The sequence below is a fragment of the Saimiri boliviensis genome, chromosome 17 (assembly GCF_048565385.1).
Source record: "Saimiri boliviensis isolate mSaiBol1 chromosome 17, mSaiBol1.pri, whole genome shotgun sequence".
In the NCBI taxonomy this organism is placed as follows: domain Eukaryota; kingdom Metazoa; phylum Chordata; class Mammalia; order Primates; family Cebidae; genus Saimiri; species Saimiri boliviensis.
Window position 1 is genome coordinate 48,955,559 of NC_133465.1, and position 23,172 is coordinate 48,978,730.

Sequence of the window (23,172 nt, forward strand, 5' to 3'; positions counted from 1 at the left end):
TTAATATATACTTTTCTACCTCGAAAAATAAAATCTTCCAACTTTGAATTTAAACATTAGGGATGGTTCCGTTTGTGGTCGAGTTTCCTTTATTCACAAAAGAGTTCATCTTTTGTTTACAAAACCCTATTTGATAGGTCATAGTTTAGGGAAACTGAAAGCTGGTTTTACAATGAGAAATGAAGACCATGCATTTGCATTGGAGAAAAGATTTATTTCCAGCAACGATTCTATTTGGCATGCACCTTTTGAGAAACTAAAGGGGGACTCCTCGATCTAGGTCATTTCTTCCCTTTTTCTCTTGCTTCTAGACATTGTCTCGTCCATCAGGAGCCTGCACATAAGAGCTGTGGTTGTTAGCCCTGCAAAGAAAAAGGCTGGGAACTTTGCTTTTTATTGATTTTATTTCTCCAAGAGTCTTCTTACAAAGCGAATTGACCTTGCACAATTAGCTTGATGTAATCTTAAGAAAATATATGAAGTATGCTTTAGAAAAAAAATCATCCTCTAAGCAGCCATCTCATTTGGGGATCATTTTCCACAGCTTTTGTCCTCTTTGGGGTGGGGAGGTGGGGTTATTTTTACATGTGAATGATTAAATCTGTGTACAAGAGATCCAAACTTACGTTGACCTCCCTCTGCAACACCAGCTGGTGTTGGGAGACAGAACTCTGAGGCAGGCCAGGGGGTCGGTCCCCCAGGCTGTTTGGCCATCAGTCCTCAAGCGGCATCCCAGAAGACCTGGCTGAGGTCTGAGCAGTCCACACACAAAAACCTAGCATTTCCTCCCGCAATAACAGCATGCGTAGAACACACAGGGAGAGCTTAAATCCATCCCATGGAGGAAGAGAACCTTCCACGCCAGGGTTCCACGTCTCCAGGCCCTCACCTGGCAGCCCTCATGATTATTTCCCCACCCCCTCCAGAATGCAGGGGACACGTTCCAGCCCCTGTGTTGTTTCCAGCTCCTAGTAGTTCAACTCAACAACTGCGCATCTGGAGAGGTTTTCAGTCTCGAAATCGTGGATTTAAAAGGAGTAGCTGCTCCTTTTCTCTGGACACTGCTTAGCAGCCCCTGCTGAATCCCAGAATTGATTTTGATTCAGAAGCAGCAGGTGCTATCATGGGTTCATTCTTTGTCCACCCAGTCAAGCCTGTGCGGATGGGCCTGTATGGGGGCACAGTAACCTACATCAGGCTCTTTTGCTGTCTTCTCTAGTCAGTGCTCAGAAGTGTCCCCACTTAGCCAACAAATTTGGAGACAGGGATGGGTTTCTGGCTTGCAGCAGCTGAGCTGCTGTCCTTGACTCTCCTTGTTCTGATTTTTCCTGGGGTTCGGGGACAACTAAGGGGCCCCAAAGCCTCAGATGTACAGCCTGCAGAGGAAAGGTGGGTCAGGGTGTGCGTGTCTCCATCATTTCCTTCCTTCTGAAGCATTTACTTTCCGAGTCACCAGCTGGTTCCAAAGCTCCTCTCCCACCAGGCCAGGTGGTGTCCAGACCAGGAGGAAGCCTGGCTGACACAGGAGAACGGAGGTGTGGGTGGCAGCCAAGAGACCCTGAGCAGCGGTGTCCCTGAAGCTGTTCCCAGATTCATCCGGCCTGGTAGGATGGCTGTCTGATTCCATGAGAGTGTGGGAAGCAAAGGCCCTAGGGAAGAGGCTGCTAAGAGGCTGGACAGAACTTCCTGGAAGACTCCCAGGAATGCTGGGCAGTTTCATATCCAAGAGTCAGTGAAAGATGTGGAGAGGCTGCCTGGCTGGGAAGGAAGAAGGTGAAGGTGGGGGTAGCTGGGGAGGGGCTCAGTCCTCAGTCATTTTCTCTCCATGCAGAATCTCACTCTGAACTTGGAGAGGCTGCAGAGTCCCCATCCTCAGGGTCCTGCCCATTGGGGGAGATGGGCTGACCTCCCTTCACACGCTTCCACTTCATCCTTCGGTTCTGGAACCATACTTTGACCTGGGGGAGGAAGCAAAGGAGCCTGGTCACTGCAGGGCTGGTGTGACCTCCTCCCCATATCAGTGCTCAGGCTAGCCGGGGTGTCACTCCAGGGACCCCAGCTTGAAACCATCACTTACTACTCCCTACTCCCTCAAAGGCCCCAGGAACTGAGACCAAAGAGAGGACACACCAATCTGCCAGAGGGTCTTTCTTGTGTCTTGGGATAAAGCCCCAGACAGGGGAACAAGTTCTCAAAGCAATCTGCATCGGCCCCACCGCCTTCACATGGCCTGCTCCGCAGGTGCCAAGTCCCATCGCCTCCCCCTCCATTCCTCAAGGGTCTGAGAGCTCAACCTTGTCCTCAGGCCTGTGTATAGAGCTCTTTTTGGTTTAGACAGCTTTGGTCAACACATTTTCTCATCTGAGCTTCAGTGTTACTTGCAGGCTTATGATCCCATTTTGCAGATGGAGACCCAGAGGTCCCAGGACTAGGAAAAGTGATAGAGGCAGGATTTGAAGCTAAGTCTTCTGACTCAAAGTCCAGCCTTCTGGCATAGCCCTCTATCAGTGGAAATCTTCTCTCAAATATTACTGTTATTATTACTATGCTTCCGTATTAGAGCATGGGTGTGGGGGGTGGGACGGCTGAGGGAAAGTCCAAAGCAAAGAGCCAGGGAAGGTTCTCAAAGTGTGCCCAGGAACCAGTGGCATATCCAGGTCACCTGGGGAACATACTGGAAATACAGACTCTCAGGCCCGCTCATTATGGCAAAATTGCTCTCCAGACCTCTGGAATCCACATTTTGAACAAGTGCCTTGGGGATTCCGACATATACTCAAGTTTGTGAAGAGGCAGACCAGAGGTCCCAACCTAGCTGCATATGAGAATCACCTAGGGGGCCTTTGAAACATTCTGAGGCCTGTATCCCATCCCAGACCAATTAAAATCATCCCTAGGGGTACAGCCCAGACGTTAAGCGCTACTAAAATCTCCCCGTGTGATTCTTAGGTATGGCCACAGTTGAGAACCACTGGACTGGGTGGAGGAGGAAGAAAAAGGAGAAGGTCCAGGGAGCGGGGGCAGGCAAGGAGGGAAGGGAGGGAGAGGAGAGCAGAGAAGAGAAGAGGAGGTGCTGCTGGGGGCGCACCTGGCGCTCAGAGAGGTCCAGGTTTACAGCGATCTCGTATCTGCGGAGCCGAGTCAAGTAGTTATGGTGGGCAAACTCCGCCTCGAGCTCCCGCAGCTGCTCCTTGGTGAAGGCTGTCCTCTCCTTGCGGGCCTTGCTGCTGCCGTCCGGCTTCCCTCGGCTCTCCTGGTTGTCTAGGGAGAGAGGATCCCAAACAGGAAGACATGGGCTGAAGGAGACTCCATTCCCTTTCTTTTGTCCTTGAGCAACTAAGCAGCCTTTCCCAGTCTCCCTTATTTTTACAGGATGCCGAGAAAGCTACACCGCCCCTTTCATTCCTTCTGGTGTCATACCCATCTTAGAACTTGGAAGTTTTTTTTTGTTTGTTTGTTTGTTTTTGGCTTCCAATTTCAGGTACCTGCTCCCTCCCTACCCCTACCCAAACTTTCTTTTATTCCCAAAGCTCACGAAGCTACTCTTGGCTGTTTAATGATGTCTACTCCCCAGCCCACCCCCCAGCATGTCATAACTGGTGGCCGTAAGCTTGTGGGGTGAGATGAGATGCTCTAAAAGCCTCAAAATGTGGTCCCCAGATCAGCAGCATCAGCCTTACCTGAGAACTTGTTAGGACTGCAAATCCTAGCCTCACTCCAGACCTACTAAGTCAGAAGCTCTGGGGATGGCGCTCAGCAATCTATTTTAACAAACCCTCCAGATGCGTCTGGTGCGTGGTCAAGTCCACTGCTGTACGACCTCACCACTCAAAGGAGGGCCTGGACGCCAGCGGCATCAGCAGCACCAGGGAGCTGTTCAGACCTGAAGGATCTCAGGCCTGCCCCAGACCTGCCTACCCAATCAGAATCTGCCCCAGAGGACCAAGTCTGGAAAGCCATTTGGACCCCTCCAGAGGAGGCTCCTGTTAGAATCAGGGTGGCTCAGTCATAACTGCCAGCAGGGTCCGGGACGTACCCTGTGCCAGGTGCTGTACCTGACAAATATTAGCCTCTTAATCCTCAATAGCCCAACCAATTGGTTCTAGTATTAGCCTCACCTTATGGACCAGAAAATGAACATGGAGAAGTTAAACAGATTGTCCAAGTTTATTCAGCCAGGGGGTGTGGGAGACAAGAATCAGATTCAGGCGGTTTGACTCACACATACTGTTCAAATGAAAAAGATGTAGGGGCCGCGCATGGCAGCTCACGCCTGTAATCTCAGCACTTTGGGTGGCCAAGACGGGTGGATCACGAGGTCAGGAGTTCAAGACCATCCTGGCCAACATGGTGAAACCACGTCTCTAATAAAAATACAAAAAATTAGCCTGGTATGGTGGCACACGCCTGTAATCCCAGCTACTTAGGAGGCTGAGGCAGGAGAATCGTTTGAACCCAGGACGTGGGGGTTGCAGTGAGCCAAGATCGCGTCATTGCACTCCAGCCTGGGCGATACAGCAAGGCTCCAGGAAAAAAAAAAAAAAAAAAAAAAAAAGGGTAGGAAGGGCTTACAAATGGTAAAGTCCTGAATATATAAAAGGGCTGCGTGGTTATCTCTTGAGCAGACGGTGGGAGGCAGCTTTATCTTCACTTTAATGAATGGAGATGGTAGGTGGAGAGGAGGCGGGGCAGAGACCACACACCTACACCATTAACTCTCAACGCATGCCATGTGGCCAGGGAATGGCTGCAGGAGCCACGCGTAAGAGGCTCTAATATTTAAGTCTTTCGCTTCATCGTCCTCATTGTATAGGCACAGAGACTGTGGTTCGTAGTGAGGTGGTTTACTGAAACCTGCACCCCAACTTCCCGCTCCCTGAAAGACCCATCTCTGCCTTGCTGGACAGTGTTGGAAGGGGTGTCCTGTTTTCAAAGGCCCAGTCTAAGCTACCTGGAAGCCTGGGCTGGGGAATTTAGACCAGCCAGTCTAAGGCAGAGAAGCCGCCCATGCAGGCGCCTAAGCAGTCGCACTGGGAGTGGGTGGCGAGGCAGGAACCCCACCTTAACCCGGCGATCCGCTTTGGAGCTTTGCGCCTAGCTGGTTCCCTTCCCAACACCTCCCTCTACTGCTTTCCACGCCATCCCTTCGTATTCCAGTTTCCCCGTCCTCCGCCCCCGCTCGCCACTGCCTTGGGCCGGGCGGCTCTCGAGCCGGAGGCGCGCGGTAAAGTGATTTGGGCGCCTGGCCGGGCCCACCTCCCGCTGCGCGTCCCTGGTCCCCGCCGGATGGAAGGGGAGTGGGTGCCACCGTTCCAGGAACCAGAGAATGGGGAGGAGCCTGATAGTCCCGGTGCCCGGGTCAGGAGTGTCGCGGCTCCCTGGCCCGGGGGTCCGCGTCCGATCCCGTTGGCCGCCTGTGGGGCGCGCCCAGGGAGCAGGGCAGGGGGCTGAGTTCCCGGCGCGGGCTGCCTGCCCGGTGGCCTCTGGCTCCCGGCAGGAGAAGGCAGGCCCAGACCCTCCGGAAGCGGGAGCGTGGGCCGGAGGGAAGGACGCACAGCACAGCCCCGGGCCGGGGTCCCCGAGGAGCCCTCCGGCCTTGGCCGCCGCCAGCATCGCGCCCCCTCCTGGCAGCAGGCCCAGGAGGGTCGGTCACGAGCGGATGACGGGCTTCCCGGAGCACAGCCCGGCCTGTGGGCCCGGAGAGAGGCAGGAAACCCGGGCTTTGACACCGGGCGCGGTCGGAGACTGGTTTCACAGTCTCCTCCGCCCCGGGACTCCGTGTTTCCCAGCCCTTCCTTTCCACGGTTGCCGGGAGTGGATAGCCCAGAGGACTGGCGCAGAGGCTTGAATCCTCAATCTCCTTGCTGGGGACTTTGAGGAAGTCACTTAACCTCTCTGGGCGTCGGTCTCCTCATCAAGAAATTGAAAACAATTTCACCTAGGGTTATTGGAAGACTGAATGAGTTAATATGTGTTTGTAAAATGCTATTAAAATCTAAAAGTGGCTCACGCCTGTAAACCCAGCACTTTGGGAGGCCAAGGCAGGCAGATCTCCTGAGGTCAGCAGTTCAAGACCAGCCTGGACAACATGGTGAAACCCCGTCTCTACTAAAAATACAAAAAGTATGGTGAAGAGGGCCTGTAATCCCAGCTACTCAGGAGGCGCAGGCAGGAGAATCACTTGAACCCGGGAGGAGGAGGTTGTAATGAGCCAAGACTGTGCCACTGCACTCCAGCCTGGGCGACAGTCAAAAAAAAAAAAAAAAAAAAAAAAAAAAAAAAAAAAATCTAAAGTGCGGGACAAATATATTCTCCGATTTATCAGCTCCACGAGATGCCACCTGAAGGGCTGGGCTAGAAACAGCTGTGCTTCTGGAAGGCTTCTGTGTGTGCCCAGTGGCATCAGTGGCTTTAACCTCACCAGCAGCAGCCTTGAAGTGGATACTGCTCTTACCCCCTTTAGCACTCTTACATGGGTTTGTGTGATAATTTGATTAATAGCGCTCTCCTCCGGGAAACACTTTCTCACTCTAGCCTCTAGCCATGGTTGCTTCTGTAACCTGGCACAACTGCCCCCCTCCCCCACCCTATCTCAACCAGTTTTGCACATAATCCTTCTAGAGAGAACAGGAAAAAGTACTAGCTAAGGATTTGCTAAATTATCCTGTTTGATACAGAGGAGGCAGCCTCAGACAGGCCCAGGAACTTGCCCAGGGTGTCTGGCAGCTTTTAGATAGCAGAAGGGAGATTTGAACCCAGATCCATCTGATTAGAACCTAGGCTCTCCAGCATCTCCTGGCTGGCTGGCCCAGTTGGGGCCTGGAGCTGGACCATGGCAGCTCGGCTTGTCACCACTTCCAGGGCCTCTGGAGGCACCACCCTGTTTGCTACCCACACCTACCCTCCTCTGAGGCCTGCTTAGGTGTGCACAGGTGCCCCGTGGCATCCCCCAAAACAATTCCCCCTGCCCCAGTTCTATACATAGGCCTCCCTAGAGAGAAGAGGGAAAAACAAGAGAGGACCCCTTTGGAGCAGGTCTTGGCCTGGTTGTGTGGGCAGGGCAGATGATCACTGTCAGCCAAGCTATGCCCCATCCCTGGCCACCTCTCCTCTCCTGTCTCTTATTCTTCTGATTTAGCCTCTGGGGCTCCAGCGACGATTTCCAGCATAGGAAACAGGAAGCAGCAACCTGGGTTGGGAATTAAGGGTCTCAGCTAAACCCCTGTGTGAACCTGGGGATGATACCTCGTAATGGCGAGTAGGATGGATATTGGTTCTGGGAAGGTGCTAATCCCTTGTCAACTTCCCAGAGTGGGATCAACTGTCACCACTGTTGGAAATGATAAAGGGACCAGAAGTATGGGAAGCAAGCTATGAAAGTTGAAGTGGAGGGCTGGGCACGGTGGCTCACGCCTGTAATCCTAGCACTTTGGGAGGCCAAGGCAGGTGGATCATGAGGTCTAGAGATCAAGACCATCCTGGCCAACATGGTGAAACCCCATCTCTACTAAAAATGCAAAACTCAGCTGGGCGTGGTGGCGTGTGCCTGTAGTCCCAGCTACTCAGGAGGCTGAGGCAGGAGAATTGTTGCAGTGAGCCGAGATCCCAGCCACTGCACTCCAGCCTGGCAAGAGAGTGAGACTTTGTCTCAAACAAACAAACAAACAAACAAAAAAGAATAAAAAAAGAAAGTGGAAGTTATGGTTCTCTTTGTTCTGCAACAGTATGACAAATTGCAACATATTCATCAAGATGGACACACTGTGAGTGCTTGCATGCCATTTCTGGCTGGGAGCTGTTTGGTCACCCTGCTCATGGGCACAGTTCCTGTGCACCCTACCACATGAAAGTAACTCATGCCTCCCAGGATGGTTTGTTCCCAGGATAGTACGACTTGGTTAGGGCACCTTCCTCCCCTCTCTGGGCCTCAGTTTCTCCATGTGTAGAAGTATGGGATTGGACTGGATTCTATTTCTGCCAGGGAGCTGGTGTCAGAGTTCCTTCCCGGTACATAAGCCCTGATGCCCTGCACTCCCTACTCTCCTGTTGAGAATCCCTGGCCTTGATGAAATCCGAGGCTTCTCCAAGTTCACATATTCTTGTCTCGGCTCCTTGTTTCTCCCTTCAGTCAGATCTGAGGTCTTGTTGTGTGCCGTGTTTCAAAGCCCTCCCCAGCCTTCCCACGGCCCAGTGATCAGGGCTCTGTTGGGCTGTTTCTCTCTCCCTGCCCGGAGCTGTGTAGAGGGAAGTTATATCCGCAGAAGTGTCCGAGGACCTGTCGGTGAACCTGGGCCTTAGCACTCGCAGGTGAGGGAGGCACCAAGGAAGAGCTGTTGGACCTCGGGCAAGTCCTTTAGATTCTTGGAGCTTCAGCTTCCTCTTTTGTAAAGCAAGAATAGCTGCGCCGCTGTGCTCATAAGGCTGAGAAGTAACATGAGCTGGGTAGTGCATTGACACCTAGCACAGTGCCTGCCTTCCATGGAAGCTCGGTTCACTAGAAACATCAGGAGGAGTTCTACCGGAGATGGTATCTGGGATGACTCATGGACAGAGCTTAGACACTATGCTCCTTAAGGCACCACGTCTTCAGACCTGTGTGAAAGGGTTATCTTTTTTCTTTTTTTTTTTTTTTGAGACAGAGTCTCACTCTTGTCTCCCAGGCTGGAGTACAATGGTGTGATCTTGGCTCACTGTTAATCTCTGCCTCCCAGGTTCAAGCGATTCTTCTGCCTCAGCCTCCCAAGTAGCTGGGATTACAGGCGTGTACCACCACTCCCAGCTAATTTTTGCATTTTTGATAGAGACAGGGTTTCACCATGTTTGGCCAGGCTGGTCTCGAACTCCTCACCTCAGGTTATCCGCCTGCCTCAGCCTCCCAGTGCTGGGATTACAGGTATGAGCCAATGCACCCGGCCAAGGGTTATCTTTTAAATGTCTGGCCTTTCAGCATTTTTTTTTTTTTTTTTTGAGTCTCGTTCTGTTGCTAGGCGCCAGGCTGGAGTGCCGTGGTGCGATCTCAGCTCAATGCAACCTCCGCCTCTCAGGTTCAAGTGATTCTCTTGCCTCGCCCTCACGACTAGCTGAGACTACAGGTGCGCACCAGCACACCCAGCTAATATTTGTATTTTTTTAGTAGAGAGAGGGTTTCACCATGTTGGCCAGGATGGTCTCAATCCCTTGAACTTATGATCTGCCCGCCTCGGCCTCCCAAAGTGCTTGGATTACAGTGAGCCACTGTGCCCGGCCCTTTCTTTCTTTCTTTCCTTCCCTCCTTCCTTGCTTCCTTCCTTTCTTTCTTTCTTTTCTTCCTTTCTTGCTTTTCTTCCTTTCTTTCTTGCTGAGTCTCACTCTGGTCATCCACGCTGGAGTACAGTGGTGTGATCTCAGCTCATGGCAACCTCTACTTCCCGGATTCAAGCAATTCTCCTGCCTCGGCCTCCCGAGTGGCTGAGATTACAGGAGCCCACCACCACACCAGGATAATTTTTGTATTTTTAGTAGAGATAGGGTTTCGCCATGTTGGCCAGGCTGGTCTCAAACTCCTGACCTCAGGTGATCCACCCACCTTGGCCTCCCAGAGTGCTGGGATTACAGGCATGAGCCACCACATCCGGCTTAGACCACTATTACTGCAGCCTTTGGGGTCCCACAGTTCCAGGCACAATAACTAGATGAGTCACATGGCAATCCATCACTCCCCCTGCGCTGCTTCTCTCTTGGAGGCTGCGGCTGCCTCTTCCAGGACTTCGGAGGAAGAACGCTGGCCCTCAGCCGGCTGCCTCTGTGGTTAGGGAGGAGCTGCCCCACCCCAGCCCCTGCATGACCCTCACCCTCCGCTGGAGTAGGGCCGTGAGGGAACAGTCAACAGCACCCAGCGAAATGCAAACGGTGTGTGTGTTATTGTGGTTTCCACCATGAGCTTCCACACCATCCAGGGCAAATTATTTCAGACATAGCTCCCATGTTTGGCCGGCCTTCCTCAACTGAGCAGACAGCTTTATCAGAGCTACGGGGAGGTTCAGACAGACCCAGTGGAACGTCCCTTTCTGGGGTTCTGTACTCTACAGTCCAACTCTGAGGGCGCCAATTTACATAAATTCATATTCAAAATCAGATAGGCGGCCAAATGCCCCACATTAAAATAGCACTTTGCAGTTGACAAGGGATTTCTTTCCCCCAAAGAGATCTTCTTTTAGGCTTTCACAGATACTACAGAATCATAGAAAGTAGAGGTGGGAGGGACTTAGAGAGGGTCAATGTCACCGTTCCGTTTTATAGGTGAGCCTAGAGAAGGTAACAAACTCGTGTAGTGACACACAGCAAATCAGGGGCAGAATTGGGCCTAGCACCCAGATTTTCTTGTTAGGAAGCTGTTTCTACCCTACTGGGCTGTCTCCTGTTGTATTCTCTTAATTATTCCATTAGGTAGGTAAGATCCACATGACCCCATTGAAGAGATGAGCAAGTTAAGACCCAGAGACTAAATGGCTTGCCCAAGGCCCCTGGGACCAGTCTAGGGCTATAGCCTCATGTTGCACTGCTCCAGGGGGATGATGAGTAGGGAGGCTGTGCCTATCCTAGGGACATTGTCTGGGTCTGGGTTCAGGTCTGTCTCCCTGGGACTCCCCAGAGAGGGAAGAAGAAGGGAGTATTTGGAGCATGACATCAGTAGGTGAAACATTGGCAAATCCTCTGAAAATAGTGTCTGTGACTTCCTGCAACGCCACAGCATAGACACTTTGATGTCCTCATAAGTTCTGCTACCTTCAACCTCAGAAGGAGGGGTCAAAGCCCATGGAAATAGAAAATACTTGAATGGAGTTAGCCCAAGACTGGTTGGATGTTCGCATCTGGGACCTCCCTGGCTTCCTAGGGTTGGGCTGACTTTTTCAATGAGCCCTGCCAAACCCCAATGTCCAGGCCCGTTCCCTCTCCTGTAAGTGTCTAAAGAGACGTGGGCAGGGCTCCAGCCTTTCTGAGGAGCCCAGCAGTGGGGCCAGGGAATTCAAGGGATGATTCATGGGAGAGAGGCAGGTTCTTCCGGAATGAAAATGCCTGGTGCTAGTCTCTGCTAGGGTCCTAGGTGGGGTAGGTTGGTGACGGGGAAGAGCAGCAGCTTTTAAGAGGGGATGGGAGAGGCATGGGCAGTGCTGGGTTTTGCTTATGTTTCTAAGTTCCAGATGTCATCCTTAGCTGTCACCAAAGGAAGTGTGGCCTTGAGACCCAGGCCCACAGCTCACACTGTTCTTCTACCTGGCATGCAAGGAAAACAAGGGGGAAGGAAACAGAACAGGATGGGGGTGGGTCCCGGCCAGAGCTCAGGGAGCCTAATTGGGTGGGAAGCCCAAGTAACGGGCAGGGAGGGAGTTGGGCAAAGGGGCCAGCTCTGGAGGTCTGCAGGGGCTCTGAGTTCTGCCCCTCAGACGGAAAGGATGCTTTGCCTCTGAATTAGCCCCCTCCCTGGGCCCAGGTGCCCCTGATTTCTTCAAGCCAGAGAAATAGGTGAGTGGACAAGATCCCTGATTCCCTAGCATGGCAGAGTGGCGGGACAAAGCTGAGTGGCCCCTGGGCTGGCCTTTTTACAGCGCACGGGCTCATTGGACCTTTCCCTCTTGGCTGTTGGTCAGGATCCTGCTGCCTCAACAGAAATTGACTATCGCCAGAGCTTCCAACTACCTGATCGGGGCCTGAGCAGGCCCAGGCGTGGGATTTGTGCTGGAGCCTCTGAGTTCAGATGGCGGCCAAGGCCTGAGTCCTGCTTTGTTTGGGCTCTGAGCTTTCTCTCCTTATCAGAAGAGGCAGTCAGGAGCTCTAACCAGAAGGCTGGGATGCCCAGAGGGACACTGGCTGAGTGTGGAGTTACTGTCTCCCCTCCCACACTGGCCACTCTGGACCAGAAAACTTCTTCCTCACTGGGGATTCTGGACATGGACTCAGGAAAAGAGGGGCTCCTGCAGCTGTGCACCCCTCAAACCACACCCCACCCAGCACGGCCACAACCCTAGGTCAGTGACATCCTCAGAGTCAGGCAGGCCCGGCTGGTGTCAGGGGACAAAGACTCAGCAGAGCTCAGGTCACTGTGACCTGACTGAACATGGGTAACCGGATGCAGCCAGCCAGCGTCAGGGGAAGACTTTAAAGAGAGAAGGGTACTCATCTGTGGGTTTGGGAAAAGTGGACTCTGCGTCTCTGGTGTCATTTAGTCCCCCAGCCACCCACCTTATGAAGTAGGTACTGTCATCCTTATTCCTCAGAGGAGTCGAGGACTCAGGAAGGGTTAGGACTCACCCACGTCCACACAGCCAGGAAGCTGTGGATCAGGGATCTGATCCTGGGCTACCTGGCTAATGCACTTGACCTCAGCCTCTCACCACCCTTCCTCATACTGCCGTGCTGTGGCCCAGCAAGGGGGTGAGTGTGGGCATGAGATTGCCTGTATGGGACTTGGCATCACTCTGGTGACCAGGTGACACTTATTGGAGTTGTCCATTTATTTCATTCTCATCTCTATCATTGCCTTTTTTTTTTTTTTAATCTCGAGACAGAGTCTCACTCTGTCTTCCCGGCTGGAGTGCAGTAGTATGATCTTGGCTCACAGCGACTTCCACTTCCCTGGTTCAAGTGATTTTCCTGCCTCAGCCTCATGAGTATCTGGGACTACAGGCGTAAGCCACCATGCCTGACTCATTTTTGTATTTTTAGTAGAGGTGGGGTTTCACCATGTTGGCCAGGCTGGTCTCAAACTCCTGACCTCAAGTGATCCGCCTGCCTTGGCCTCCCGAAGAGCTGGGATTGTAGGCATGAACCACCGCGCCTGGCCCCATTGCCTCTTTTTTCTCTTCCTCTGCCAAACAGTCCCGTTCTTGACAGATTCACTCCTAAAACTGCCTCCACTGTTTACGTTCTCTACTTGTTGGTGTAAGATGGGAACTCAGGGATCTGCTTGTGGCTAGAAACTACTCCCTGTCTCGAGTGGAAGGGCTCTAGCGGCCAACAGGACCCTGGGTTAGCAAAGCTCTGGGGTCAGGCACACATCGGGGGTGTTGCTTCACCAAAGGGGCTTTCAGCTGGAGGGTCTGTGCCACGGCTTGAACCTTGTCCCTTGTTCCTGTCCCCATACAGTCCCTGTGTGGGCTGAATTGTGCTTCCCTTCCCAGTTCCTGTGTTGAAGCCCTAACCCCAGTTCCTCAGAGTGTCTGTATTTGGACATAGGGCCTTTAAAGAGGGGATGAAGTTAAAATGAAGCTGTTAGGGTGGGTCCCCATCCAGTCTGCCTGATATCCTTATAAAAGGAGGAGATTAGGGGCCGGGGGCGGTGGCCCACCCCTGTAATCTCAGCACTTTGGGAGGCCGAGGCGGGCGGATCACCTGAGATCAGGAGTTCGAAACCAGCCTGGTCAACATGGTGAAACCTCATCTCTACTAAAAATACAAAAAACTAGCCGGTCCTGGTGGGAGGAGCCTGTAATCCCAGCTACTTGTGAGGCTGAGGCAGGAGCATTGCCTGAACCCGGGAGGCAGAGGTTGCAGTGAGCCGAGATCGCGCCACTGTACTCCAGCCAGAGCAGTAGCAAAACTCCAAAAAAAAAAAAAAAAAAAGGAGATTAGGATACACAGAGACGTGCCAGGGAAAGACCTGGGGGGCACTGGGGAAAGATGGCATGAGGACACAAGAGGGTGGCCATCTGCAAGCCAAGGAGAGAGGCTGTAGGAGAAACCAAACCTCCTGACACCTTGATTGTAGATTTCTAGTCCCCAGAACTGGGAGAAAATGAATTTCTGTGGCTTAAGCCACCCAGTCAGGGGTGTTTTGTTACAGCAGTCTGAGCAGACTAAGGTGTCCCCCAACTCGCCACAGCCAGTGCTTGCCACGGAGGACTGAGAAGGAGTAAGGTCCAGAGGGGTGCTTGGAAAGGCTGATGCTAGCCTATAGGAGACCTCTGTGCTTAGAAAAAAAGTGCCTTTTTCTCTAGAATGGAGAACACAGCCACACAGCCCTGTGATGGCTGACCCTCTAGCTGTCCAGCATGGTGGTGCCCCTACCTGCCTAGCCATGTTGGGTCCTTCTTATTGCCCGGCCAAGGCAGCCACACTTGCTTCCCATCCATGGTAGCCATGGTGCCTCTGGGGTCAGTACCCGGTGGAGGGTTCCTGCAGAGTCAACCCAGCCTGCACGTGGGTGTTTATGTCTCCTTCTGGCCCCGGCACTCACTCTGACCCTGGGCTGGTTTTCTGATTGAAGTCTGGCTCTCTGAAAATCATTCTCATAAGTGAGACTGTGAAAATCTTGAAGCATTTCACAGATGCATATGGCACAGGGTGGATATCTTCATGCCAGGCAGTGGAGCTGCTCTCAGAAAGTGAAAAAAAAGGAATGAATGACAGGCTGCAATTGAGGCCACTGACCGGACATTCAATGGGCTTCTCCTGTGTGCAAATGTTTCACCAGGTGCCAGGGAGACTGCAGAGGTGGATCGGATATTATTCTACCCCTCCAGACACTTCCATTTTAGGGAGAGAGGCAGCTGTATGCATCTATATCTCTGGATACAAGACCAGATGTCCTTTGATGCTACTATGGAGGTATAAACACAAAGCATTATGGTACTGGAACAAAGACAGACATAGACCAATGGAATAGAATAGAGAGGCCAGAAATAATGGCCACATATATGGTCAAATCCGTCTTTGAGAAAGTTACCAAGGCTACACAATGGGAAAAGGATGGTCTCTTCAACAAGGGGTGCTGGGAAAACTGTATATGCACATGTAAAAGCTGGACCCTTACCTTACACCATGTATAAAAGTGAATTCACAATAGATTAAAGACCTAAATGTAAGACCTAAGAATATAAAACTAGAAGAAAACACAAAGAAATCTTTATGACATTGGATTTGGCAATGATTCCTTGGCTAAAACTTCAGAAACAGGCAACAAAAGCAGAAACAGACAAGTGGGACGACATCAAACTTAGAAAACTTCTGCACAGCAAAGGAAGCAATCAACAGAGTGCAAAGGCGACCTACGGCGTGGAAGAGAATGTCTGCAAACCATATATCTGAGGGGGGTTGATATCCAGAATATATAAAGAACTACAACTCAACAACAAAAAGCCCCCAAAGCTGGGCACAGTGGCGCGTGCCTATAGTCCCAGCTACTCGGGAGGCTGAGGTGGGAGGATCGCTTGAGCCCAGGAGTTCTGGGCTGTAGTGCGCTATGCCAATCGGGTGTTTGCACGAAGTTCGGCATCAATATGATGACCTCCTGGGAGCAGGGGACCACCAGGTTGCCTAAGGAGGGGTGAACCGGCCCAGGTCAGAAATGGAGCAGGTCGAAACTCCCGTGCTGATCAGTAGTGGGATCGCGCCTGTGAATAGCCACTGCACTCCAGCCTGGGCAACATAGTGAGACTCCGTCTCTTAAAAACGCCCCCAAAATCCAGTTAAAAATGAGCAAGGGGGCTGAGCACAGTGTCTCATGCCTGTAGTTCCAGCATTTGGGGAGGCTGAGGTGGGAGGATCGCTGGAGCTCAGGAAGATGAGGCTGTCGTGAGCTGATTGTGCCACCACACTCCAGTCTGAGCAACAGAGAGAGAGCGAGACTGTATCTTAAAAAAAAAAAAAAAAAAAAAAGGCAAAGGACTTAAACAGACATTTCTCTAAAGAAGATATGCAAATAGCCAGGAAGTATGTAAAAAGATGCTCAACATCACTAATCATTAGGGAGATGCGAATCAGAACCACAGTGAGGTATCATCTCATACCCGTTAAGATGGTCACCAACAAAAACAAAACAAAACAAAAACACCACACAACTCGTGTTGGTGAGGATGAGGAGGAAACTGGAACCCTTGTGTCTGGTGGTGGGAATGTAACGTGGTGCAGCTGCTATGGAAAACAGCATGACGTTTCCTGAAAAAATAAAAAATATGGCCAGGTGCAGTCGTTCACACCTGTAATCCTAGCACTTTGGGAGGCCGAGGTGGGAGGACTGCTTGAGGCCAAGAGCTCAAGATCAACCTGGCCAGCATAGTGAGACCCTGTCTGTATTTTTTTGATAATAATTTTTTTTTTGAAAAATTAAAAACAAAATTGCTACATGATCTGGCAATTTCCCTTCTGTGTATACACTCAACAGAATTGAAAACACGCTCTCCAGGAGGTATTTGCACACTCAGGTTCATTGCAGCATTGTTCACAATTGCTGAGAGGTGGAAACAACCTAAATGTTCATCAACAGATGAATGGATAAAGAAATCTGGTATATCCATACAATGGAATGTTATTCTGCTTTAAGAAAGAAGGAGGCCAGGCTCACACCTCTAATTCCAGCACTATGGGAGACCAAGGTGGGAGGATTGCTAGAGGCTCAGAGTTCAACACCTGCCTGGGCAGCATAGCAAGACTCCATATTAAAAAAAGAAGAAAAAAAAAATCCTGTCACATGCTACAACGTGGGTGAAACTTGACGACATTATGCCAAGTGAAATAAGCCACTCACAAAAAGACAAATATTGCCCAATTTCACTTATATGAGGTATCTAAAGTAGTCAAACTCTTAGAAAGTAGAAGGGTGATTGCTAGGGGATGGGGGAAGGGGAAAAGGGGAGTTGTTTAATGGATATAGTTTCTTTTTTGCAAGATGAAAGGTTCTAGAAATCGATTGCACAACTACTGTTATGTATCACATAAAAACAGTTAAGACGGTAAGTTTTATGTTAAGTGTATTTGGCCACAATTTTTTTTTTTTTTTTTTTTTTCTTGAGATGGAGTCTTGCTCTGTCTTCAGGCTGGAGTGCAGTGGTGCAATCTCATCTCACTACAACCTCTGCCTCCCAGGTTCAAGCGATTCTCCTGCCTCAGCCTCCTTAGTAATTGGGACTATAGACGTATGCAACCATGCCTGGCTAATTTTTTGTATTTTTAGTAGAGACAGGGTTTCAACGTGTTAGCCAGGATGGTCTTGATCTCCTGACCTCGTGAATCACCCGCCTCAGCCTCCCAAAGTGCTGGGATTACAGGTGGGAGCCACCGTGCCCGGCTGACCACAATTTTTAAAAAAGGAGATTTCAAATATAAGATGTCCCAGGTAAGAAATCTCAGGAGAGTTCCTTTACGAAGCAACTGCAAGCTAAAGGGAGAAAATCAACACAGATTCTAGCAGAAACTTCTTTGAAACTTCTTAACTACAGGTTTCTCTGATACCATGTTACATACAAGTGTTGCTATAAATTTTTGAAAAAGAAAGAAACAAATATTCTTGGAAGGGGTGGTTCTCAAGGAGGACTTCAACGGGCAGAAGTATGGGGAAGGGAAGGGTGCTCTAAGCAAGGAGAAACCGCCAGAGCATAGCCATAGCGGGAAGAAAACACAGGATGTGTTTGCAAGGTCAGTCCCCTGGTGTGGCTTCATGGCAGGGATAGTGCCGGGGAACTGGGGGAGGTGGCCGGCAAAGAGGCATCAGGAGGGGAAGTGGGAGAGAGAGGCCCATTTGTGGAGTTTTATACCGTAGGTGAATTTGTGGTTGGGCAGGGGCAGGCAGAGAAATTGCAAGGAGAAATTGGGGCAGGACAGCTCTGGGAACACGTGTTAGAGCTGAAGAAGGATGAGACAAATCACGTCTGATTAAAGGCACGTCTCAGCAGAGGGAGGACGTGAGAGCAGGAGGGAGCAGTGCTGAGTTCTAGCACCACGGCTTTCCCAGGTGGGCGATCAGATTCACCTGTAGCCACTCGAATCACATGCAACCTTTCCTTGAACCCCATCAGGAACCCACCGCAAAATCCCTCACTCCCATAAATTAAAGGCAACCACAGTAGCAAGGACAGTTTGGGGGAAAACAACAGTGACCTCACAGCTGTTCCTGCCAGCAGGGGCCTTTAACCCCCATTGGCCTGGGGCTGGGAGTGGTTTGGGTAAGTTAACACCAGGCTGGTCTCCAGGGTGGAGAAGTGCCAAGGGCCAGGGACCTTTCTTTCTTCTTTTCTTTTCTTTTTTTTCTTTTTTCTTTTTCTTTTTTTTTTTTTTTTTTTGTCACCCAGGCTAAAGTGTAGTGGCGTGATCTCTGTTCACTGCAACCTCTCTACCTCCTGAATTCAAGCTATTCTCCCGCCTCAGCCTCCTGAGTAGGTGGGATTACAGGTGCCTGCCACCATGTCTGGTTAAATTTTTTTTTTTTTTTTTTTTTTTTTTTTGTATTTTTAGTAGAGACAGGGTTTCATCATATTGGCCAGCAGGCTGGTCTTGAACTCCTGGCCTCAAGTGATCCACCCGCCTTAGCCTCTCAAAGTGGCGGGATTATAGGTGTGAGCCACCGTGCCTGGCCAACCCTGCTTTCTTGATCATTTCTTTGAGTAGAACAGCTCCAGATTCCACAGGAGTGAGCGGGGAGAAGTTGAAGGAGATGGCAGAGGAGGAAGGGAGAGCAGAGAACGTTCCTCTTGCAACAAACTTTCAATTTTTTGGAGGCTTCTCAGCCACCCCAAAAGGGGTACATTTGCCAGGCCCAAGTCACCCACAACCTCTCCAGCAGGTCTCTGAGCTCCATGCTCCTCACTGATAATGACGGGGCCAAAATGATTGCCAGAAGTCCCCCGGACTCAGGAATTTCTGAGACAGCACAATTGAAATATTCAATTCCACCATCCCCATAAATATAGAAATATTTGTCAGATCTTACATTCTGAAGGCTGGTTCAGGAAATATGGGCCTGATACCATTCACAGCTGCTATTTATTGAACTCTTAGTATGTGCCAGGCACAGAGTGAATCTCATGGATAACTGAATCTAACCTTCACAGAGACTCTACGGAAGGTGCTACTGCTGTATTCCCATTTTACAGCTAGGCAAACAGAGGCTGGAAGAAGTTAAAAACTTTTCCAAAGTCATGCAGCCAAAAGCTGCAGTGCGGACATTGCAGCCTGTCTGACCAGGAAGAGCTATGGAAAACACGTTTCTGATCAATGCCGGTTAATCTTCCAGAGACCACTCAGTCCAGACTTGGGGAGCCCCAAATGAGAGGGCAGGCCCAAACCCTCTGTAATCCAGATCAATAACATTTTAAGGCAGTATTTTTAAAACCAAAAATTAATGCAAAAAAATTGATGATGAAAAAATATCACAATTTTAGAGAGAGGATCCGATCACAGACTCAGGACTGGCAGGGTCGGGAGGGGGAGGGTTCTTTGTGGGGTTTGCCTATTCTGAGCTGAATTCCAGATTCCTGGAGTAGGTTATGAGCCTACCTCGTCACTTTCCCCTTCTTTTTATTTATTTATTTATTTATTTTGAGAGGGAGTTTCGCTCTTGTCACCCAGGCTGAAGTGCAATGGCGGGATCTTGGCTCACCGCAACCTCTGCCTCCTGGGTTTCAAGTGATTCTCCTGCCTCAGTCTCCTGAATAATAGCTGGGATTACAGGCGTGTGCCACCACGCCCAGCTAATCTTTGTATTTTTAGCAGAGACGGGGTTTCTCCATGTTGGCCAGGCTGGTCTCAAACTCCCAACCTCCAGGTGATCTGCCTGCCTCAGCCTCCCAAAGTGCTGGGATTACAGGCATGAACCACTGCGCCTGGCCACTTTCCCCCTTCTTTAGGCTCTTACAAAGCTGATCTTTCTTGCGTCCTTCCTTCCCTTCAGTTAAATCCCAAAGGAGGACTCAAGCAACTGGGCAATAAAGATTTCCGTGCTGAACATTGAGTTTGTCTGGAATCATAGGGATGAGTGAGAGTCGGCTCGCTGGACCCTACCTCAGCTGCTGCCGCTGCTCCTCGGGGAACCCCTAGGGAAGCCCAGGGCCCCTGCGGATGGGAACCTCCCTCCACTGGAGTCTGACCCCAAAGTGTGCAGGCCGTTCGGCAGAGGGTGTCCCTGTATCTCTGGGTGGCCAGCTGCTTGGCGTGAATGTTCTCTCGGCATTGCAGGGCCATCGGCCACTTGGCGAAAGGACAGCTGGTGCATTTAGATTTTGCTGAGACTCAGAATGCTGAAAGACTCTGCCTGCGCCCAGCAGCCTCTTGGCTTTGCGATCCCTTCCCACTGCCCTTGGCTCCCAGTACCCTGGAAAGTGGCAGGCGCCGCCACCAAGGGGAAAGTTCTTCAACCCAGAGAGTTCCTGCGCATCCTCGGCACGTTTCCTGCCAGGGGTAGGATGAGTTCATTTTTGGGATGGCGATCTAACTGGCTGTGGGTTTAAAAGGCCCCGCTGTTTCCTGGTGGGTTCCTATCACCCACTGTGAGCTCACGGAGGGGCTTCTTCAAGGAGGAGGACCAAAGATCATTTCAAAGTGAGCATTTCAAATCTATAGAAGGGTTGATACCGGTTCTGAAGCCTGAGGTTCGAGCACACTTCTAGGGTGACTGATTGTCTTGCTTGCCTAGGACTGAGGGGTTTCCCAGGACACAGGATTTTCAGTGCTCAAACGGGAAAAGTCCTGGGCAAACGGAGATGAGCTGCTCGCTCTTTTTTGACCCCAATCTTTCTGTGTTCTCACAAACTTCCAGTCTTTCATTTTGCACACTGAGAGAGTCGAGATACGAATAAAACCTGCTTTATTCGTATACAAATAAAACTCAAAAGGGCTAGCGTTGGTATCCCACAGCACCTAGAACCTCCCCATCGGGGCACATCCCACTGCAGACAGGCCTCTGCAGGACGCTTCTTCCTCTCGCTTTGAGCTTTTTTGGGTGAGACCCCCTTCGTTCACCTTAGCATTCCTGGGGCTTGGCTAAGAGCAGAAACTCGGCAAAGCTGTGCTGTGTCGAAAGTGCCTTGTAAAGAAACCCAGAGCGTTCCCGCTTGTTAATTGGTGCCCTCCTTTTCCGGCCTGCCCTGGTTAGCCCCATGGGAAGGTCCTCTACAGGCTCCGACAGACAGGCGTGCCCCCGAGGGCGGCTGTCAGGAGGATCACAGGGCAGCACAGGCAGGAGGCCTGGACACTACCGTGTTCTGAATAAGGCTAGGACAAGGAATCAGACAAAAGGTGAACAGGCAGTATGAGAAGCCCGGGAGGGCCTGGCGGGGCGGTAAAGAAGCAGCAGGTCCCCACCCTGGGGAAGAGAAGGGCTTTAGCTGGGATCTTAACAAACAGGCCCGTCTCACCCTCCAGGCACTGGGACTCCAGCACGGACTCCCTCGGCTGCCTGCCTCCCTGACTCTCTCGCAGGCTGCCCATCCCTCGCGGCTCCTTGAGGGGCTGCATTCCTGGAGGAGGTCAGCCCGATCTCAGCATGCTGAGCTGTCCCCTGGGCCTGGGCATAGCCCAGCTCTGCAGGGTGATACCTGGTGGGCGGTCTGCCCCAAACCTCAGCCCTCCATCCCCCCCTCACCCCTTCACTCCCCCATCCCAGTCCCAGCCCTACTTCTCTGCCTCTAGGCTCCTGGACACGTAGGGTCCTGGCTTTGGCTGGCCACCCAGGGTCCCAGCTTCAGTCTTAGCTCTCAGAGCCTCAGTCTCAGCTGACTTCCTTGGTAAGTGAGGCCTGTGGCTCTAGGACAGGCGTCCCCAAACTACGGCCCCCGCGGGGCCGCATGCGGCCCCCTGAGGCCGTTTATCCGGCCCCCTCGCCGCACTTCAGGAAGGGGCACCTCTTTCATTGGTGGTCAGTGAGAGGAGCACAGTATGTGGCGGCCCTCCAACGGTCTGAGGGACAGTGAGCTGGCCCCCTGTGTAAAAAGTTTGGGGACGCCTGCTCTAGGACCACTTAGGGCTAGCCAAAGCATGGTGGGGAGGAATATGACTCAACGGCAGCCTGACTCAGGAAAGCCCCTCACTAGTCCCGTCAGTCTGCACCCAGAGGATCCATTTCACTTGTCCTCCAAATCCTTGCTGATCCTTTTTCATTCTCTTGCTGGGACATCTTTTCTGGGGCCCAGGAGTGCCAGGACACAGACACTGTCCCCATCACCAGAGGATCCTAGAACTCTCAATGGAAGAAACCACTAGTCTCCTGTATTTGGATAGGCTAGACAGAAATTCATGGTCAGAGCACCTAGTCACAGAAAGGGTGAGTAACCTCCCCAAGGTCACACAGTAAAGGAACGATCAGCAGCTCCTGAGCCACCTACCTGAACTCTCCTTTCTCCGCCTGGATGACTTCTTCTCTGTCTCATTGGCAGTGCTCCCAAGCACCGCGTAGTCCCCGCCTGGGCCTCCTGTGGTGTCCACCAGGCCCAGGCTGCTGGTCCCCATTTCCTTGGAACCCCCTGCCGGACTTGAGCTGGGCCTGCGCCGGGCCTCTGAAACAGGGAAGTGCCAGTTGGGGGACTGTGGGAAAGCGGGGTGCTGCTCAGTGAAGATGCGCTCCTCCTGGGGCAGGCTGTGTGGGGTGGCCGCCAGGCAGGAGGCCGAGAAGTCGGGGTATGCTGCCGTCGCTGTCGCCGGGAAGTCTGGTTTCTGGTGGAAGGAGAACGGGGTTGGCGGGTAGTGGGGTAGCCCTGAGGCCCCATTGCCTTCTGAGTGGGGGTTTCGAAGGCAGCCCCAGACAGGAGCTGGGGGCTGGAGGCTCCTCATGCAGCTGCTGGCCACGGGATCCATCTGCTGTCCGCGGCACGCCTCAGTCCTTTCAAAGATTTGACTCTTTATACTTTTTATGTTCAGTTTTTCTTTTAAATGCAAAAGAAAAAAAAAATAGGGAAAAAAGTTCAACAGAAAATTTACCCCGGGACCGAAAACAAAAACTAAAACGAAAGTCTCTCTTTAAAGGACACACACATGTGGCCAGATACTCCTATGCGTGTGCACACACCTATGTCGGGCTTCCTCCTGCCCCTCCAACGCACCAGCCTGCCTAATGGGGTCCCCTGTACGTGTATTTGTCGCCAATGACACTAAACATTTTCACTGTCCCAACCCAGACGCACCAGCTGATGAGGAGCTTGCCCTGGAGCCCGGAGCAAATGCCTGCAGAGGGCTGGACCGGGGCTGCTGGGACACACTTTTAAATCCTGCGGTGGGGAGAGAGTGACAAATTTCTGAAGTGAAATGTGAGAGAGGAGAGGGAGGGGTTAACCCGCACACACAAGATCCCCTCCAACCAAAACCCTAGCAGGCAACTATTAATCATCAGAAACCTTATATGCACATCTAATGGGATTTGCAGATGGAGACTTTTAAAGAAACATTGTCTGTATTTTTTTTTTTTTTATTTTAAGGAAAGAGAACAGCGTACAC

The 23,172-nt window shown here is 51.5% G+C and overlaps 1 protein-coding gene across 2 annotated transcripts; it reads right to left on the reverse strand.

Annotated features, from left to right (window-relative positions):
• Positions 1-247: 247 nt before the first annotated feature.
• MEOX1 (mesenchyme homeobox 1) lies at positions 248-22,909 on the reverse strand. 2 transcript variants are annotated; one of them, XM_003943649.3, is made up of 3 exons: positions 22,068-22,909; positions 3,089-3,261; positions 248-1,958 (listed from the first exon to the last, which is right to left on the reverse strand). In XM_003943649.3, exons 1-3 carry the CDS (start codon positions 22,534-22,536, stop codon positions 1,836-1,838), a joined length of 765 nt encoding a protein of 254 aa, XP_003943698.1. In that variant the 5' UTR covers positions 22,537-22,909; the 3' UTR covers positions 248-1,835. The 2 variants fall into 2 exon arrangements, with proteins under 2 accessions (XP_003943698.1, XP_010329816.1); XM_010331514.2 differs by lacking the exon at positions 3,089-3,261.
• Between the last annotated feature and the right edge of the window lie 263 nt (positions 22,910-23,172).

What these genes read in the sequence shown, in the direction of transcription:
- MEOX1 (XM_003943649.3), bottom strand. Translation starts at nt 22,536, where the DNA reads ATGGATCCCGTGGCCAGCAGCTGCATGAGGAGCCTCCAGCCCCCAGCT. An exon ending in GCGGAGAAAGGAGAGTTCAG is followed by an intron (nt 3,262 to 22,067) that starts GTAGGTGGCTCA and finishes CTCTCTCCCTAG; the next exon opens with ACAACCAGGAGAGCCGAGGG. An exon ending in TGGACCTCTCTGAGCGCCAG is followed by an intron (nt 1,959 to 3,088) that starts GTGCGCCCCCAG and finishes TTCCTCCCCCAG; the next exon opens with GTCAAAGTATGGTTCCAGAA.